Source organism: Mycteria americana, chromosome 6, assembly GCF_035582795.1.
Source record: "Mycteria americana isolate JAX WOST 10 ecotype Jacksonville Zoo and Gardens chromosome 6, USCA_MyAme_1.0, whole genome shotgun sequence".
Classification (NCBI taxonomy): domain Eukaryota; kingdom Metazoa; phylum Chordata; class Aves; order Ciconiiformes; family Ciconiidae; genus Mycteria; species Mycteria americana.
The window spans coordinates 63,751,460-63,766,219 of record NC_134370.1 but is presented as its reverse complement, the minus strand read 5'-3'; the positions used below and the strand labels follow the sequence as shown (position 1 = coordinate 63,766,219).

Genomic DNA, 14,760 nt, shown 5'->3' with positions numbered 1-14,760 from the left:
CTCCTCCCACTGGCGTGACTTTATACCTGGTGAACAAACCACGAGGCAGGACCCGACCTCCATTGCCTGAAACTTTGCCCCTCAATCTGCTTTTTTGACCATTTTGCACCAAGGTGCTAGCCCAAAGTAGTGCGAGTAGTTTATACCAACTACATCTGCTTGCTTAGCGCTGCACCTCATCCTTACCTGGGAGATCTTTGATCTTTTATTACTGACACGCTGTACAACTCACAGATATCAAACAAGGAAACATCAAAGATGGAGTTTTACCTTTGTCCTGTGGAGAGGCAACTTTTTGCTACCCATGCCAAATTGCTACAGATTCCCTTGTCTGCAGCCCCACCGCATTCAACCACACATTATCTCAGCCTTCCACTGCCCAGCAGCTTTCACACCCAGATTTTCTGTGTGCATGTGAAGCTGCACAGATGCAGAGTTTGCACCTTTAACAGCATCTTGAGTTTGGGGTAATTATCTGTGCAAATTAGCCATGTTTTTAATTACTCATTTGTTTAAACCCTGGCTCTGACAGGGAAGGGACAGGCTGGTACTTCAGTGCAAAGCTGTGAGATGCCAGCACGGTAACGCCAGGCTGGAATTCATGCGTCTCCAGCCAAAAGGGGACACTGAGAGAAGCAATGGCATCAAACAAACAAGATGCATGGTCAAAGGCTTCATACACAAGGGTCACTCCCAGGAATGGCTTGAAAGAGAAACTCCTGCGGGTGCCAGATCTCTGCCTGTCAGCACCGATACTCCTACAGCTTTTTGGATAGGTGCACCTCTGCAACCAGCTCAGTAAGAGAGAAGAAATGAGAAAGAAAAAAATGAGCTACTCTTTGCTTTTAGAAATTGTTCACAGAGGAAAAGCAGAGAGAGGCAGTCAGAAACATCCAATGCAGTAAAGTTAAATAAAGCATTCAGAGAATTTTATGTCCCAGTAAAAAGCAACCCTTGGCTCATCACAAGCATATAACATTCACAAGACCCTCTAGACAGGTCATTACCTGGATTATGGGTTTAAAACCTGGTTTGGCAATTTGGCTTTGCCTCAGGGCCATTGCACGGCCAAACTGGTCCATAATTCTTGATAATGCCCTTTCCAGAGGATACTATGGCTTCACTAATTTGTGTTCAAAACATTACTGCAACCCCCCCCCCCAAACAAAACAATGAAAAGAACCCCAAGATGATGACGAAAAGGCAAAATAAGAAAGAATGAGTAAGAGAGAGGGTGAGGGAGAGCGAGGTTTTTGCTCAGAGGTTTGCTCTTACAGAGCACGAGGTCACGCAGCTGCAGACTGAAGGGGCAGAGCTGAATTTTCATTACTGTGCTCCTTCCAGAGGAGCCAGAGCTTTGCTTTGAACCACACAGCAAGGAGGTCGCTCCCGCACTCCAGCCACGGACCACACCAGCTGTATTCTTGCTAAGGGCTCAGTGAACTGGCAAGAGACTATTCTGTGTGCCCTGTACAAGCTGGCTTCTTGTTTAAAATGATCGTGTTGCCACCCCAGGTGTTGACATGTCTCCTCTTGGGAGGAGGAGGAGGAAGAGGGCAGGAGGTAACACCTTCGCATGGGCCACGCACTTGTGGAGCCCCTTGTGGGGTTGCTGAAAGCACCTTGATACTGTGGTATTTCAAAGGGATGCCTACGTTTCCAAGGCTGAGGTGGGAATTGAGGAGAGAAGAGGTTTAAGCAGGATGAGCTCCCAGGTCACCCGGGCCGTGAGGCTGCACTTGCTAGCAGCGAGCCTGCACCTCCACTCGCTGGCACTTGCAGGTGGTTTGTCTCTTTAGGGCAAGAAGAGAGGTTTGATGTCTTCCCAAAAAGGAAGGACGAAGCCGTGGAAGAATAATCGCATGTGGTGAGCACTGATGTCCCTGCAGCTGCGAACGGTCACTGCGACCAGGCTGACCTCCCACGGGCTCCACACAGGCAGCGTGGCAGTGGTCACCATGCCTGGCACAGCCCTGGGCAGGCAGCAAGGACTGCAGGAACCCCTCCAGTTCCCACCCACAGGAGCAGCAGGCAATCATTTTCAGCGTAACCCAGAAGACATTAGCATTTCAGCAGCAAAAAATGGAAAAGCAGGCTTTTAAGATATTGTTAAAAATTCCCCACATCTTCTTTCCACAGAGATGGTTTGGTCTTTAAGAGTTTTCTAAAGGAAATAAACTCTTAGATATGGAGAACTGAAAAATGCAGAATGTCTTTGGATGGAGTCTCTGCTCCCTTGACAACTGCTCTTGCTGCTGCCTCAGAGCAAAGCAGGGAAAGAGAGAAACAAGAGGAGTGGAAGGAAAGCTTAAACAAGGGTGAATAAAACCAGGATCTGGTCATGGGTGTCTAGGAACCAGATTCAGGAAAAAAGCAAGAGGAAAAAGAATAAAAGGACTGGGCAGGGCAAACATGGGCAGGTGGAGTAGCAGGGAGATGGGGAGCTGCAGGAGAAAAGAGAAGCTGGTCCCACAGCCCAAGCTAGCAAGCTCTTGCGGAGGATCTGGGTTCTGCCAGTGGACAACCGTGCAAATCTCCTCTCGTGTTCCTCTGATTCCGTGCTAAGGAGAAAGACCAGAGGAGTATGATGATGGGAAAGCCCATCCTGCTCTGTGGGTGACCCCAGCAGACTGCTGCCAGAGTCAGCGGGCATTTATGCAACAGAGTGAAAAACGACAGTGGCTCAGGCCCATCTGAGGTGTGAGGTTAGCTTTTGGGGGTGTAACCACCGCTGGCTGTAAATGAGCTACTCTACCAGATACACACTACACTGACACACTCGCACTCACAGAATCGTTCCTACAGGCCAGAGGTCCCGAGGAAAGCCCACTCACCGTGCTGCTGCAGCCAGCAAAGCAGGCAGATAAGTATGTGACCCCGTCTGCCCCACAGACTGGAGTGAAGGAATCAGTTTGGCATTCACAGTTGTTATTGCAGGGGGAATATGGGTCCAGAGGTGAGGTTGGAGTTGAGCTGTAAGAGAAACAGAAAGAGAAATGATATCAGCTATGAGTGTAATGATATCGGCCAGCCTTTCCCATCGGTGCTACACAAAGATGGCTTTGAAGGGGAGTAGTTAAGGCAAACAAATTACCAAAAGCAGTGAGCGGGCTAGCTGGGTCCCAGCTTTAAGAAATCCAGGCTACAGCCTCTCCCTGGGGACAGAAATGCCATGGCCACTCTCCCTCTGCAACAGGCAATCTAATGCAAGGCTTGGGCTGCCTTGTTACCCCAACAAGAAGCCCCAAGGAAACCCAAAGAGAAGCTGCGGAGATTGCTCTGTATTTTTCTAGAACAGTAACTGTGAGGAGCTGAGAGCCTGAAGTTGTCATCTTCTAAAGACTCGCCACTGCATACTGAGGAGCACCAGGAAAGAAAATACAGAATAACTCTCCCCAAGCCTTGTGAATGCTACAGGGCACCACATACCTCATCACTCCCATCAAAATGGGCCTGGAGCCACGCATACTCTCTCCTCACCATATCTGAATTTCCAGGCATCTAAAACCTGGTTCTACAAATTCCCCTCAGGCACTTAAATAAATGTACAAAGCAGGGCACGTCCCTCACTGCCAGGAGAAACCAGACAGTGCGGTGGACCCAATGCTATGTAGGTGGCCATGGGTGCAGAATCAGGTCTGGCACCTTTTGATTCAGTTTGAATGATTTTAGTAAAACTCCGTTGTTAGCTACAGGTACTCAACTCTCACAGCAATGAGTGGCATGAAAACCTCCCAAAGTAAGAGCCCTATACAACGTTGCCTTTTATATGCTTGCTCTATATGGTTGTCTAAGGGTCAGCACTGCCTGAAGGCTGCCTGTCGAGGACACTAACACGGCATTTATGTTGGTAAGACTGCATGAGACCCTGAAACTCTCTGGGGACTCACTTGTTTCCATAGGGAACAGTAACACCTGCCACAGGTCCTGTGTCACATCCCAGGAACAGGAAAGACACGTAGCAAGCTGTGGACACCAGGTTCACCAGCATGGCCATCCTGATCGCTCCCAGAGCAGACAGGCTGAGCTTCTTCACCAAGAGGCCACCCAGGAATATGCCCAGACATGCGCATGGGATCGCTGTCATCCCTGCAAGAGGAAAAATCAGTTAGCGAGAAGTGTGAGTGAGGTTCAGTGAACGAAGCTATTACAGCTTTTTACTTTCCAGCAGAGAGATCTGTGCGCTAGCATGGGAAAACCTTGTAATGGCCAACTGCTGGAGTAGCACCAAGCTGGGGTTGCCTAAAAAGAGAGGAACGGATGCAAACTGGTATGCTGCCTTGCACAGAGGAACCAGGATCTTCTTCCGGTTCTCATCCATATTGGAGGGAGGTGCCAAAATTGCTGAGACTGGCCCACGCTAACCTAAGCAGCAGCATCTCTAATGCTTCCTGCAACATTTGGCAGAAAAAGTCAAGAATTTTCCGAGCTATCTAGAGGCTTTGGATGAGCCCTGCTTGGTATACTTCACAGCAGTCTGATTCTCAGAGATTAGTCAGTAGTTGCATTTGAAAATATGAAGTCTCCCTTAAAGAATCTTCTTAAACTGTGAGATGCAAAATCACTGCCAGAAGTGACTCACTTTCCAGGCACAGAAAGGCATTATCACACTCAGCTTGTCTGGGTTCACTTTTATCCCTTTGCTGCCAGTTATACTCCAGACCTTACCTACCCGGGCTAAGCGTAGAAGTGCATCCAAATCCTGGCATTTCTGGATTGCCACAAATGCCACCTGCGAAATCTGGCAGCAGCTTTGTTTAAATTAAAGAAGTTGTTGTGAGGACCGTGGAAGTATCAAAGTCTCCTTTCTCACTGCTAGGTCAGAGGCAGGATAGGTCAGAGGCAGGACGTGCTCTGGCTCACGGGTGATTCCCTCTTTGCTGACCACCCAGCTGTACACACATGCTGACTGCCCAGGCATCCCCCACCAAACAGCGTAGTGGTTTTCCTTCTCCCAGCAGGTCACAGTGAAGTCGCTTTCCTTTGCCAAGCCTTTAGTTTTCAGGAAAGATGGAAGACCCTAACATCTTTAAGACCTCTGCCCTTCTGTCAAATCCTATTAAAATTGACCAGTGAGTTCCTGTGTCGCTGGGGGAGGCAAGACTGACTGCAGGGGATTGTTTCTTTTGGAAAACCAGGCCAAAACCAGAAGATATCAGTGAGTTCAATGGGAAAATAAATAACTGTCAGGAGAGCAGCTTGCAAGCTCCTTATTTTGATATTAAGATCCACGCATTTCATGATGTCCCAGTTTTTGACAGATCACTGCCAGCTGCCCATCTGGCGAGCTGTGGTTGCAGATCATCCAAGATCAACTCACAGATATCTTAATTGGGTGCTGCCGAGAGAATGGCTGTCATAAACAAATCATTGGGCCTGCTTGGGAATGAGCAGCAGGAGAAAATAAATGAAAATCCTGCCTGTCCATCAGTGTCCTGACAGGGAATGAACGAATGTCGAGAAATATATATATGGGAAACCGCAGCAGCATAGTATGGTCAGAGAGAGGGGGCATTTGAAAGACAACCAAGCTGCACTAGCTCGACTGTTTGAACTGCTGATTGCAATCCTATAATTTCCAGTCCAAGGGGAAAAGAGGGTCTAGCAGGAGAAACGGGGCTTCCTAACCCAAAGGGAGATGGGCTGGAGAACTCTGGGATAGCTGAACCAGTTCAATGGGCAGCCCTATCACTCAGAGAGCAACTGCAGTCTTGGGCAAACAAATCACCCAGTTTGGCTGGGATTTCTGCTGTACTTCAGGGCCGTCACAGACTTTCATATCCTGGCTGTATCACACCACTTCTCTCACAATGGGCTTGGCTATAGGGGAAGTGATTGCAGCGGGCTGCAGGGGAGAGCGCAGTCGAGGAGGAAGGATGCCGGAGGTCTGCTCCGGGCTCTGCAGCCAAGGCACAGCTGGAGCCCAGCCCTCCCACTCACGGACACATTTCTAGATGTTGGGCAAGCCACTTTCTGAGCAGCCTAACCAGTGAGCCTGGTTATGGTTACCAGCCATGCTGAACGCTTTTAAATACGTTTGGATGCTGGAGATTTGGCGGCCCCTGTGGTAACTCACCCAGGAGCTGGTTGGCAGATGAGGTGGTGAGGTTGAACTGCTGCTCCAGGTACTTTCCCAGGAAGGCGGCGAAGCCAGCCACCACTGCGATCTCCATGCAGGCTGCCAGGATGATACAGGTGAAGACGGGATTGGAGAGCAAGTGCTTAGTTACTTTGGGGATCACTAGAAGAGAGGAAAAAGGAAGAGGTGTTTTTGTGTAGGCTCTACTTGAGGTGCTGGAGGTGCCTTGCTGCTCTTCTGCAGGACAAACTCACTTCAAATCAGGGGTAATTTTCTATTCTGCACAGACAAGCTGGTTGAAGTATGGCAACATCAGAACAAGGTGAAACACCAGAACAGTGTCATCTAAAGATTCAGATACCAGGAGGGTGCAAAAAGAAGTCACCTGTCATTATGTTTACATCTTACAGATGATTTTGAAATTCTGAAGGATCAGCGTTTTCCAATATCACTTTTGTTTCCCCCATAGGGAGGTCAATCAAAGCCTAGTATTCTCTTTTTCCTTCTCCTTTCCCTACCTGCTCCCCATGAACAACACTGAACCAGCTGATGGGTGTCATGAGTACTGTACTCAGCACCACACAAATTCTTGCAAGCTTTCAGACACAAGCTAACCCAGCTTACACTTGGCCTTTCCTTCTCCTGCTATCCAGATTTGCTTCATTTTCTTATTCCCACGTAACACTGGCTTGCTTGCTGAGGGACACCTTCTTGCAGCACATTTGGGTGCAAGCTGAAATTCTCCTGCTTAGCCTGGGGCCACAGCCACCACGGGCATAAGGGACCTCACGCCTGGGATGGGCATGTTAGCCTGTGTGTTCCCATAAACCAGAGCTTCAGCAGCCAAGCAATACCTTCCATGCAAGCCCTACCACCTTGGTGGCTGCCAGGGTAGAAGAGGACATGCTGAGCTATTTGCTGTGTAAGGCTCACACACACTTGCTTTAGTTTCATGATCCCTTGCTCCTCCCTCCCGAATCATTAGCGTCCAGCTCTCCAAGCTCGTCTCTATTTCGGATAAGCAAACACGAGTTACCTTACAAAGGGAAATCTGGCTAATGAATCAGATAGCACATTTTCTACTTCAGCGAACATTTTAATTATTGCCGAGATAACACAGCTTGAAGAGGAGAGCATCCCAGTACAGAAGAGAGCCTTGCTTTGTCTCAATACCTGATGACTAATTTCTCCCTGAATTAAATGTGAAAATCATTAAGTTTGAAAATTACCTCGCTGAAGTGTAGTGAAGCCTCAATGGACCCCTATTTGCATTTTGAAAATCCATCCCCCACACGCCCTGTGGTGTACCAGGGTCTGGCAGGTGACAGATCTCTCTGGTGTTGGGTTCTGTTTTCCCTTAGGGCTTTTTTTGGTGCAAAATCTAATTGCATTGGCCTCAGCAAGTAAATGCACAGCTCTTTGTCAAGGCTCTGCTTGGGTCTCCTTGGTTCTTTCTTTGCTGGGGGGAGAAAAAGGGTTATAATTAGGTTTGATCCGACTTTTTTGGAAGGAGCCACTCTACAGTTTCTGGTCTTTTTATATCACAAATATTTTTTCATGCTGTATAAAATTCTTGCTTCCTGAGGATTTACTGAACATAATGAAGGTACAGGAGGCATAGTGTTTTTTAATAGAACAGGTGGGAGAAGAAAAAAAAAAAAAACCCATGAGGGAGGAACGGGGGTGTGGGGATTCAGATGTGGATAGATCTCAGAAGCCACCTGCTGCCTCCTTCAGTTCTTTGATGGCCACCTACAGAATTTCCCCTTCTTGCCAGGAAAAGGAGGGAAAATGCAAAGGTGGACTTGGCAGCACTGAGCTTGGAAAGCCATATTTAAGATATTAATGCCTGTTGTGCCTCTGGAGTTCAGTTTGTTCGAGATTAATGGATTCCTCAAGATGTAGCTTTGTGCCAATTCAAATGCAAAGACACAAAAGTCTACCTCTAACTTTATCCACCAAATAATAACAACGACAACCTGTGTTTTGGAGGAGGGAGTTAAAGATCATGGACTTTTATTTCTGAAGCTGGCAAGGCTGGTACCAAACCACTATGCATTACCAAGGTCAAAAATCCATCCTTCGTACTTAGGGAAGGACAGCAAAAATTTTGCAGAGTTATTGCACCAACTCACACAAGAGAGGAAGCCCTCGTGACTGCCTTGCCTGGCAGTGTTGGGCTACGAGTCCCCTCACTTCATCGTTGCTTCTCCTCCCTATGTGTCCGGGTGTGAGTTTTCTGGGACTGATCCTGTCCTCCACTGCATGTTTGACCACCATCTACTGCAACGGGGCTCCGTACCAGCTGGAGGGTGTAACACAAAAGCCAGTGCAAAGAGTGCAGAAGCAACGCAGGCAATGCCTGGCAGCCTCCACCATCTCCTCAGCCAGGGCCAGCTCGTTCCCTTTCATTTTCTAAGGGAAATGACAGGAAGCTCCCCATAGAAATGAGTATCCTTTCATCTTGCTACTGCCACCCGTTAAGATGAATCATTTGACACCTGCTGCTGCCTTATCTGTCTCAGTTCTTGGGGTGAAATACCTCTGGGAACAAGATTAAAAGTCAGCAATGAAGTTTAAAAATGTCTCAATAGACTAGAGTGACGTGCTTTCAGCTGCCTGGCATATGGTGCTGGGTACGAAGGGGGAATGGAAAATGTCTGACAGTAAAGCCCTGGGGAACACAACAGCTAAGCACGGCACTTCTTCACTGGAGCTGATCCCAGCAAAAGTCATGATGAACGTTACCCTGCACCTTGTTGGCCCAAAGGTTAGCTGAACACTTTTTAGCAGCACTTCGGAGCTATAAATCTGAGGTTGAAGCCCATTCGCCAAATGGGAAAAGGGAAAGGTCTTTTGGATTCAAGAGCCTCAAAAATCTACTTGGGAGAACCCATGAGCTGTATCAGACGTGGCACAGAAAGACTCACCCTCCCATGCTCAGAAGGACCAGCTCATTTAACATCCTTACCCCGATGCACCCAATACGCTACAGAAACGACGGCAGAAAAGTGATTCTCATTGCCATGGCAAGATACACTGAGAAGAACAAGAAACCTCAGCCTCTTTTCACTGCTGAAGTACATAAAACCCAACTCTTCAGACCATCCACGTGCAGTGTTGGTCATAGGATCATCCATAGGTTGGAAGGGACCCAGGAGGATGCCCCAAAGCTCTCCAACACCCCTGCCAATCCCTCGACTTTGCACCTTTGAACACCCCAAGCAACACCCATGCCAAGGCATCGAGCATCCTCCCTAACTCCTGCTGTGGGTGACAGGCCACGGTCTTGACAAGCAAACACATGTACACCAAGTAGCTTTGATTTGTCACTAAACATCGGGGAGTACCAGGGATAATTGGCAACCTCATTACAGGAGGTTTAACTAGTCTCCAGAAACAACAAACTATAATCATCACGTTGGTGCTTGAAATGAATTGTTTGGAACATTACAACCACCAAGGCCCCTTTTTCCAGTTGGAGCACCCTACAGAGACATGTTTTCAATTTGCAGTAAAGATGAGGAACACAGAAAGCAAAGTAATAAATTAGAGGGAGGTTTACAGCCCAGTCCACCTAGGACACTACAGTGAGGGAAAGGCAAAATGTAGCATCGAGCCAATATACTACTTTCTAATTGCACTGTAGGCAGCAAGCATCAGATCAGAATAGAAAACAAAAGGCAAAATCTCCACCTGGCTTGAGGAATAAGGGATGAAGAAAATAGTGCAGGTAGCAAGAATAAAACACCTCCTGGAAAGAGGCAGCTCCTACAAAAGAGAAGATGGAGTAAGGCAAGAGGCACTGAAGATCTCTCACGTGAGTTTAATATGCCGAAGTCCACGTGGCCCTGTCAAAATTAGTATCATAAAGGATATGAAGGAAAAGGACGACACCTATGTCAAAGAGGCTTCTTGACAGATACAAGCCTGAAGCAACAGTAACGTTCTCATGCATGGAAAGCAGGTCCTTCTAGTCTATCATTTTGCTTCCAGCAATCACCTTTGCTTGACTTCGGAGGGGGACATAAACCTCTCTCACCCGCGTCATGGAGGTCACGGCAAGGCACAGTATCTTTTCGGAGACAGACATGTTCTGCCTGACCTCAGCTGCTGCTCAGCTTCTGCTCCAAAGCATGCAGGCTGAAGGCCTTTCTGAATTAATCAAAGCTTCTGATAACAAGGATGCTGGCTTTGAAACAGCCAAGAAGAACCTGCCAAAGTCCGCACCCTCACGAAATCCAAGCCAAAGGAAACTCGGAGACTGACAGGACCTGATGTGGGCCCTTTTATGATCACCCGCCATCCCCTTACCTAAGATGAGGATTTCTCAGCAAGCCTTTTAAGATGTTGGTAGGAAGCCAAGACCCAAAACCAAAAAGGCATTGGTACCCATCTAGATCTGGGCCAAAGACTCACTGCTCTGGCCATGAACGAAGGTACAGATGGAGCCCTCTCCAAAAAGTTACCACTAACACTCGTTAAGAGTCATGAGTTTAAAATTACTTGTGTTAGCCATTAATCCTGCTCAATCCTATGAAATCCCACCAAGGACTACAGGCTCTCCATGGCCCAGGACCCCCCTACAAGCTGGAAGCTTCTGGCCCTGCACTATGTGTCTGCTCCCAGAGAGCACTTTTGGGGAGAGAAATCCAGGATTCAGAGCAGCTCCCTCTCTAGGTATTCAGCAGATTGGTACACAGATCAGGAAGGAACCAAACAGAAGACAAGACAGCTGTCAGCTGTACATCCCAGCTCTCCTACGCTCTTGGAAATGAAGCTGGACAGAAACCAAAATGTTTCCAAATCTAGGGAATTTGCAGTTTTGAAATTAATTTAATTCCACAGTGAGTTTCCTTTTAATTCCTTGTGAATAAGCTTCTCTCTCCAAACCTGAAGGATTCCATATCAATTTCAATCCTTTTAGGTTTTTAATCTCTCTCACTAGACAGACAGGTAGAATGTAATGAATTTCTGGTTTAAAACCACTGCAAAACAAAATGCAGTTAGAGCAGAATGTTTCAGGGCTGTTAAAGATAAAGCCAAGGAAGCATTTTTAAACCAAATTTCATCAGAACTGACCGCTCAATTCAGTAGAAGTGACATTTCTGTAGGAAAAAAAAAATGATTTTAACAAAATATTTCCAAGCACGTCCTGGAGCAGTTGTGGGTTAGACGCTGCGTGTTAACACCGAGTGAGAGGGCAGATGCTGGACAGACACGAGCAGAGGGCACAGGTACCCTGACACAGCCGAGCATCATCTCTGGCCCTGAATAGCAGAGAGGTCCCCAAGGCAGACCAGAGGTAGGAAAGCAAAGCTGTGCCCCCAGGACAGCAAGGATTGCCGCAGCCCGCGCCTGAAGTGCTTTCACAGACCATACGGAGAGCGCAGAGCTGGAACAACCCTACCAGGCTGCCAGCCAAGAGCAAAGAGCAATGGCAGCATTTATCCGTCCTCTCCCTGCTATTAATCCTTCACTTCCCTGTGCTCCCAAATGGATTTGCCTTGCTTAACTGAAATATTAATCAGGTAAAGCAATGCAGCATTCACATGCCCGTTTAGCAAAGGTAAGCACCTCCCAGGACTGTCCCAAAGCTTTCTTGCCTGAGCCGCCATGCCCCTGTGCAGAGCTGCCATGGCAGCTGCCCACTGCCTCTGCTGCCTTCGATTGCTTCTTCACCTTGTGCCGTTCAAAGGCACGGTTTTCGTTTCAAGTTCAAAGCTCCTCTCTTAAGGATGCTTCTTTTCCCAGCATGAAAATACCCCACAGGAAGAGATGCTGTGGCTTTCCAAAAGCTGGGCCCTCCCTCCTGTTTAGACCTTGATAGGGATGTAAAAGACTTTTCAACACTTCGAGCAGGTTGCTTTTATATTAGTCCTAGCTTTTCTGCGTGCTAAGGCTAGAGACAGGCAAGGAATCTCACCCATCTCACTGTCTTTCAGCAGATCTTGTAGCGTCTCGAGCATCCTCCCACGTGCCAGCCATGCCATGTTGCTCGCTGAGAGCCGTGACCCAGCTGGGAGCACGTCTCCAGCTGACACCACCCTGCTTCCTCTCCTGCCATGTCCACTCGCTTGCAACAGTCACTGCAAGGCTTGCGGGGGGGGTCAAAACCCTTCAACAGCCAAAAAGGAGCTTCAGTTCAGCCTCTAAGGATGCACTGTTGATACACAGTGTGTTTGCACCATCAGTCCAGAGAAAAAACTCTTCCTCCCCACACCGTGCACAAGAGATGGACAATCCACACATCCATGCAGACATGGACTTATGCCTGGCACACGCCTGCCCAGGACCGAGCTGCAGAGACAACGCTTGCTAAAAAGGAGTCATGGTTATGGCCACACAAACCCTGATGAGCATTTCCACCCACAACCACATGTACAGGTACATCATCTGCCGTTCAGCTTCACAAATACATGCAAACCCCAAAGCCCACGACAGGGCAGTAGACATGACTATGCGTGCACGTATATATATATTAACCTCTGTATATAATTACCAGTCTTTTTTATTCTAGGAAAAACGCTAAACAGTCTAACTTTCCCCAAAGGAAACTTCATACAATCAACAAACAGATGAAGGATATTAGGTCCCGCCACATAGGAATACATATATATATTTCAGCTGCTGGCAAAATAATGTATATACACAGCGAGATTCAACCCACCACCTTAAACACTGCTCAACAGGAATGAGTGAGGCATATTTGCCTTCCCTGTGGTACGTGTCTGAACATCTCCTTCAGGCAGGCACTTTAGCAAACACGACTCTTGACCACGTTCTGACTGTGACAATAGCAGCAAGGGACTTGAAAGAAGATGTCAGCTACCAACACCGTGTTGTCTATGACAGCCTCAAAGGCATAACTAAAAAGGTCATTCCCTGTCTTATTTGAGGTGATGTAAATTGTATTTTGAAGACCATCTACAAAGAGACTTCTGGAATACCAACTGATTCGAAATGGGGTTACCTGAAACGAGAAGGCTAACGCGGGAAACTGTGGTGCCTCCTGATGTAATCAATACTTTGAAGCTTATGGATGTGGCAGTTTAATTTCCCTACTTCAATGAGCAATAGCTGCTCTAGCAAGCCCCCCATGGCCTCCCTGTGGGCAAGAAACTCAGCTTGCTCAGCACCATCCTCAGCCAGAACTGCCGCCCCTCCGTGCAGCAGGGACATGCCGTATTCCTTCATTTATCTATATGAAAACCTGCAAAAATTTCCAGTGCCCATTCCAAAAACTCAGCGGCCAGAAGCAGACGCTCTGATGAGTCCACGACAAAAGCCACAGAATTATCCAGATGGATGTACCATGGGAAAAGCCCATTCCTCAAACCTGAGAAAATCTTTGCAACAAGGACGAAAGGATGAAGAAATTAATTTTACTGACAATTTTTCACACAATTTACCCCTTTACCTTTCTTTTGAATTTTTTCATCAAGTCAAAATTTCACATCTTTGACGTTCCCTTAATGAACAACCACATCAACTATTCAAGGCATTTTTATATTTAAGAAAACACTTTTTTCCCCAAAGTCTCTTTTTCCTTCCCACCTGCACCTCATTCAACTCCCGATTAAGGAGACTGCACAGGGAGTAAGTGGTTTTGTCCTCATTTATCAAAACGCGTTAGGCAGTAACGAAACCGGCTCTGCCACAGTGACAGAGTGGGAAGCAACCACCAGTGCTACAGAACCACCCTCTTAGATGAAGGATTTCCCAGTGCAGCCTACAGAAAGGATATCTGCCCACACTTTCCCACAAAATGCTGGATCCTTAGCTGACCTTAATTAAAGCCAGATCCATTTCCATCACTGCAGGACACAACATGCGGTTTTCTACTCTTAATTTGCTACAAGCCATGCTCTGCCCTGCCACTTTACTGCTGTTCCGGGCTGGTATCTACCTCTTCCCCCTCCCAGTTTAAGAGCTGTGGTGGTGCCCAGCACTCATTGCTTTGTATCTGGGATTGCACTAAGCTGCAGCTCAGCTGCCTGGAGCTCCCAATTTCTTTTAACTGCCCTTGCTGGCTCACTCTCCATTTCGGGAGACAGAGGGGAGCAGGACAGTAGACTGGAGAGAAGTTCACAAATTGCTTTGGCAACTGTGTTCCCCTTCATTTTTTTTATCAACTCTACAGGATTATCGTGCACTTCTGAAGCTTTGTAGTTTAAAAAAACCCCAAACCTTTCAAGTGGAACAAAGTCTCTCTTTAAAATGAGGACAATGCCAGAGATAATTAGAAGCCAGGGACTGAAATTTCAGGATACTGAGTTTTTGGGGGGATTTTTTTTTGGGGTAGATAGCCCAAATCAGACACCAATTATAAATCCAACCAGCTGTTAACCTGTTGCTGACTGTCACAGAAAATGTGACAAGAGCCAGTGTCTCACCTCGCAGCTGCTGGAAGCAGGTCGTGCTGCTCTCCCCGTCCAGTGCGTGCCGCAGGACCCCGTTGCTTGGCTTGGGTCTCTCGTAGTCCCTCTCAGGAAGCATGGCCTGCTCGCTCTCCCCGGCGTGCTCCGTCCGCGGGGGCAAGGACTGCGGGAACCCGAACATCGGCAGGGACGAGAAGAAGAGTAAGGCACCACACAGCAGGAAACCTCCCCACCATGCACCGATCCACCGAGGGTCATCCGGGGTTATGTCCAGCTTACCTGCAAGGGCACACACACACA

At 47.7% G+C, this 14,760-nt stretch overlaps 1 protein-coding gene across 2 annotated transcripts in view; it reads right to left on the bottom strand.

Annotated features, from left to right (window-relative positions):
- Positions 1-14,760, bottom strand: part of SLCO3A1 (solute carrier organic anion transporter family member 3A1) — a 152,643-nt gene that overhangs the window by 19,241 nt on the left and 118,642 nt on the right. For both annotated transcript variants that reach the window (XR_012776271.1, XM_075506257.1), the window contains exons 4-7: positions 14,476-14,739; positions 6,077-6,241; positions 3,891-4,089; positions 2,835-2,973 (exon numbers count right to left, since the gene is read on the bottom strand). Coding sequence is in view for 1 of the 2 variants with exons in the window: in XM_075506257.1 (XP_075362372.1) it covers positions 2,835-2,973; positions 3,891-4,089; positions 6,077-6,241; positions 14,476-14,739 (767 nt within the window). In the remaining variant the exon portion in view is untranslated. The remainder of the gene's footprint in view (positions 1-2,834; positions 2,974-3,890; positions 4,090-6,076; positions 6,242-14,475; positions 14,740-14,760) is intronic.